At 37.8% G+C, this 5,738-nt stretch overlaps 1 protein-coding gene across 1 annotated transcript in view; it reads right to left on the bottom strand.

Annotated features, from left to right (window-relative positions):
* Nucleotides 1-600: 600 nt before the first annotated feature.
* Nucleotides 601-5,738, bottom strand: part of LOC137651161 (proline-rich protein 36-like) — a 45,547-nt gene continuing 40,409 nt past the window's right edge. Inside the window, exons 3-4 of the mRNA XM_068384300.1 lie at nucleotides 1,957-2,449; nucleotides 601-1,846 (exon numbers count right to left, since the gene is read on the bottom strand). Of these exons, the coding sequence (XP_068240401.1) occupies nucleotides 601-1,846; nucleotides 1,957-2,449 (1,739 nt within the window). The remainder of the gene's footprint in view (nucleotides 1,847-1,956; nucleotides 2,450-5,738) is intronic.

Here is a 5,738-nt window from a genome sequence, read left to right on the forward strand (position 1 = left end):
TGATTTCTTATAAAAACATGATTTCTTTGAAAAACATGATTTCTTAGAAAAACATATGATTTCTTAGAAAAAAAATATGATTTCGTAGTTGTCGCTTGTCCTTATAACAGGATTTTCGTTTGAAGATGGACATAAATAAATAAAAACATCTTTATATTTGGATGTGGAGATATTCATTGCTTGGTGAAAAGAGAGAGAGAGAGAGAGAGAGAGAGAGAGAGAGAGAGAGAGAGATGATAGGCACAGACTTCAGGAATGTTGAGAGAGAGAGAGAGAGAGAGAGAGAGATTGATAATAGGCACAGACCTCAGGAATGCTGAGAGAGAGAGAGAGAGAGAGAGAGAGTTCAGGAACGTTGAAAGTGATAGACGGGAAGAGAGAGAGTAGGGGCGTGCACCTCAATAATGAATGACCTTGTGTGTTAGAGAGAGAGAGAGAGAGAGAGAGAGAAAGAGAGAAGGACCTCAATAATGAATGAGTTTTAGAAAATCCTGGAGAAAACCATTGGAAGAAGAAAGAATTCTGGAAAGAAGAGAAATAGCGCTGGGAAAAGATGAGTCCGCCAATCTCCCCCCAAAACACCTGATTCTTCTCCCACGCTCAGCCATGAATCTTGGTCAACTGAGGGAGAGGGGAGAGAGGGGTAAAAAAGAGAGGCCAAAGAGGGAGGGAGATGAGGGGAGAAAGGGAGAGGGCTGAGGGTGGAGGAAAGTGAGGAGAGAAAGGAGAGGCTGAGGGTGGAGGGAAGTGAGGGAAAATGAGAGGCTGAGGGGAGAAAGTAGAGGCTGAGGGTGGAGGGAAGTGAGGGGAAAATGAGAGGCTGGCGGGGAGGGAAGTGAGGGGAGAAAGGAGAGGCTGAGGGTGGAGGGAAGTGAGGGGGAGAAAGGAAAGGCCGACGGGGAGGGAAGTGAAGGAAAAAATGAGAGGCTGAGGGTGAAAGGAAGTGCGGGGAGAAGTAGAGGCCGAGGGTGGAGGGAAGTGAGGGGAGAAAGGAAAGGCCGACGGGGAGGGAAGTGAGGGAAAAAAATGAGAGGCTGACGGGGAGGGAAGTGAGGGGAGAAAGGAGAGGCTGATGGTGAAGGGAAGTGAGGGAAAATGAGAGGCTGAGGGTGGAGGGAAGTGAGGGGAGAAAGGAGAGGCTGAGGGTGGAGGGAAGTGAGGAGAGAAAGGAGAGGCTGAGTGTGGAGGGAAGTGAGAGGAAAAAGGAGAGGCCGATGGTGGAGGGAAGTGAGGGGAAAATGAGAGGCTGACGGGGAAGGAAGTGAGGGGAAAATGAGAGGCTGACGGGGAGGGAAGTGAGGGGAAATGAGAGGCTGACGGGGAGGGAAGTGAGGAGAGAAAGGAGAGGCTGAGGGTGGAGGGAAATGAGGGGACTAAGGAGAGGCTGAGGGTGGAGGAAAGTGAGGAGAGAAAGGAGAGGCTGAGGGTGGTGGGAAGTGAGATGGGGGAAAGGAGAGGCTGAGGGTGGAGAGAAGCGTGGGGAAAAAAGAGAGGCCAAAGAGGGAGGGAAGTGAGGGAAAAAATGAGAGGCTGATGGTTGAGGGGAAGTGAGGAGAGAAAGGAGAGGCCGACAGGGAGGGAAATGAGGGGACTAATGAGAGGCTGAGGGTGGAGGAAAGTGAGGAGAGAAAGGAGAGGCTGAGGGGTGGAGGGAAGTGAGGGAAAATGAGAGGCTGAGGGTGGAAAGAAGTGAGGGGAGAAAGTAGAGGATGAGGGAAGTGAGGGGGAGAAAGGAGAGGCTGATGGTGAAGGGAAGTGAGGGAAAATGAGAGACTGACGGGGAAGGAAGTGAGGGGAGAAAGGAGAGGCTAAGGGTGGTGGGGAAATGAGGGGGTGAAAGAAGAGGCTGAGGGTGAAGGGAAGCGAGGGAAAATTAGAGGTGAATTGGGAGGGAAGTAAAGGGAGAAAGGAGAGGCTGAGGGTGGAGGGAAGTGAGGGGAGAAAGGAAATGCAGACGGGGAGGAAAGTGAGGGGAAAATGAGAGGCTGATGGTGGAGGGAAGTAAGGGGAGAAAGGAGAGGCTGAGGGTGGAGGGAAGTTAGGGTAAAATAAGAGGCTGACGGGGAGGGGAAGTGAGGGGAGAAAGGAGAGGCTGAGGGTGGAGGGAAGTGAGGAGAGAAAGGAGAAGCTGAGGGTGGAAGGAAGTGAGGGGAGAAAGGAGAGGCCGATGGTGGAGGGAAGTGAGGGGAGATTGGAGAGGCTGAGGGTGGAGGGAAGTGAGGAGAAATAAGGAGAGGCCGAGGCGAGGGAATTGAGGGGAGAAAGGAGAGGCTGATGGTTGGAAGGAAGTGAGGGGAGAATGGAGAGGCTGAGGGTGAGGGAAGCGAGGGAGACAGGAGAGGCTGACGGGGAGGGAAGTGAGGGGAGAAAGGAGAGGCTGAGGGTGGAGGGAAGTGAGGGGAGAATGGAGAGGCTGAGGGTGGAGGGAAGTGAGGGGAAAATGAGAGGCCTGGGGGGAGAGGGTAGTGAGGAGAAAAAAGGGAGTTGAGAGGAAAAAGATAAGATAAATTTGGATTGGAGTGGGTAAAAGAGAGGCCAAAGACGGAGGGATGAGAGAGGAAAATGGGAGTCTAAACGGGGAGGGAGGGGTGAGGAAAATAAATGGAAGAGGGGGGAAAGCGAGCCAAAGGAGGGAGGAGAGGGGGGGAAAAGATAAGCCAGAGAGGGAGGGAGGAGAAAGGAGCGACTCCAAAAACGGAGGTAGGGGGTTGAAAAAGAGAGCCAAAGTGGGAGGGGGTGAGAGAAAAAGAATCCAAAGAGGGAGGGAGGAGAGAAGAAAATGAGAGCCAAAGAGAAGGGAGGAGAAAGATAAATGAAAGCCAAAAAGAAGAATGGGGGAAATGAGAGCTCAAAAGAAGGGAAAAGAGGAAATGAGAGCCAAAAGGAAAGGAGGAGAGGGGTCAATGGAGAGAGATAGGAAAATGAGAGCCAAAAAGGACGGGAGGAGAGAGGAAAATGAGAGAAAACAAAAAGAGGCGAAAGATAATTCATTGTTTTATGCTTTTTATCATGTCAATGTCTTTTAATCCTGCCATGTTTTTTTTGTTTTTTTTTTTATCGAATTTAAATCCAGTCTATTCACCAAGTTATATATTTTTTTCTATTATATTTTTTTATTGATACAATATTAGCAAAAGGTTCGGTATTATAATATTTTAATTACCCAACTATCTACATCAAGTAATGTTCATAAAATTTCTTCTTCTAAATATTTATTTAGATTTATTCCATTTCCTAGGTTGCAATTATGTTCGTCATTTTTTTTATTTTTTCTTATTTATTTTTAATAATGTTGGTAAAATCATTTGGTAATAATGAAATGAAAAGTTTTGATGAAAAAAATTTAATTCAGAATTAAATGATTTTATTAATATTTCAATGCGTATTCTTTTGGAAACGATTTTGATATATATGTATTTAAATATTTTTTTTCAGATATTTCTTCAGTATATGATGTGTTGAGTATTATTTCAATTATTATCTTTGGCAATTAGTGTTATGATTTAATGGTCTATAAGTTTTTTTTTCTAAAAAAAAAAATAAAATCTAACCAAGCGACAACAAATGTACTTAAAAGTTTTTTTTTTTCGATTGAAAATGTTAGTAAAAATCAGTCATAAATCTATTATTAGAATTAATATTAATATATTTCTCTGTATCTTTCCATTAATATCCCATCATCATTAGATATAGTTTTTATATAATAAATAAAGTCGTCATACCTTTTAATAGAAAGGTTCACGATTTTTAAAAAAATTATTAGATATTTTATCGTTCTTGAAAACACAATTCACATATTGTTTTATATAATAAATTAACTCGTTATTTCTTTTAATAGAAAATTTTAATAAAAAGAACAAGATAATTTATCGTTCATGAAAAGACAATTCACATATTGTTTTATTTTATATTAACTGAACAAGATATTGTTTTAGACAATACATTTCTCATTAACGCGTGGAAAATTGCATTGAAGAGTTTAAAGGGGGAGAAAGAGAAAAGAATGTATAATAGGGATGATAAATATAGAAAAAGAAAAAGAAACTTTTGTACTTCGTGCATCTTGGTGAACCTCACTTAATTGTAATTTCTGCATTAGCCATGTTTTTCTTTTCTTTGCATTTCTTTATATATATATATATATATATATGCATATATATATGTGTATATATATATATATACTATATATATGTATAGATCAGATCAGGCTATTGGTCCAGTAACCTTGTATAACTAGGACATTATGGTATCATTTCACTTTTAGATATAAAATGATTCCCTTACAACATTTTTTGAATTTATATATATATGTATATATATATATATATATATATATTATATTATATATATATATATATATATAATATATATATATATATGTATATATATGTATATATATATATATATATATATGTATATATATATGTATATATATGTGTATATATATATAAATATATATATAATATATATATATATATATATATCAAATCAGGCTATTTGTCCAATAACCTTGTATAACTAGGCCATTTTCGTGTCCTTTCCCTTTAGATATAAAATGATTCCCTTACAACGTTGATTATAGAAATCCATTCACAATAATCTTGCTTTTTTCGAAATGTATTTTTCTTTTGACCCCCTTAGGTATAAAAAGCGAAATGCCACCTTCAATCCTTTAAAAAAAAAATTTAAAAAAAATAAAAAAAAAAAAAAAATTCTCGTAACTCTAACAATTTGCTGTACTTCATTAACGAGTGAAAGAGCTGCACTTGTTTATATATGATTACGAGCCCTCGTGAAATACTTTGATACTAGACACTATTTATTATTTACTGGGTCCCCTCACATCCTTTCTTTATTGGACTGCAAATGAATGAGGAAAAGGACGAGAATAATCGTTTATTCTAATTTATTTTCGACCCTTTTTTTAAATAAATTTTACTTTTTGGGTAATTTATTCTTGTGTGTTTCGTATATTCTGTTTGGAAATGTTTTCAGTTTGTTTGCTTAGTATCGGTTTATTCTATTTGTTTTTGACCATTTTTTTTAAATAATTTACTTCTTGGGTAATTTATTCTTGTGTGTTGTATATTCTGTTTGGAAATGTTTCATTTTGTTTGCTTACAATGCGTTTATTCTAATTTGTTTCCGAACCTTTTTTTTTTTAAATTTACTTCTTGGATAATTTATTCCTATTTGTTTTGCATAATCAGTCTTGAGGAGATTTTTTTTTATTTTCTTACAATATGTAATATTCTAATTTGTATTTGAACTTTTTTAAATGAATTTATTTTTTGGGTAATTTATTCCTATGGGTTTTACATAATCAGTGTTGAGTGCATTTTTGGACTTAGGCAAAATGTTAGTTTTATTTGCTTATAATGCGTATATCGAACTTTTTAAAACTAAATTTAATTCTTGGTTAATTTATTTCTATTTATTTTGTATACATGTATTTTGTATAATCGGTTTGGAGAGATTTCTGGACTATAGCTAAATTTCAGTTTATTTGCTTACAATGCTTATATTCTATTTTTTTCGCACTAGTAAATTTACTTCTGGGGTAATTTATTCTTATATTCTTATATATTTTGTATTATCACTTTGGAGAGATTTCTGTACTGAAGCAGAATTTCTGTTTATTTGCTTACAATATTCTAATTTATTTATGAATTTTTAAAAAGTAAATTTACTTTTTGGGTAATTTGTTCCGATATATTTTGCATAATCTGTCTTGATAT

Source organism: Palaemon carinicauda, chromosome 12 (assembly GCF_036898095.1).
Source record: "Palaemon carinicauda isolate YSFRI2023 chromosome 12, ASM3689809v2, whole genome shotgun sequence".
Classification (NCBI taxonomy): Eukaryota; Metazoa; Arthropoda; class Malacostraca; order Decapoda; family Palaemonidae; genus Palaemon; species Palaemon carinicauda.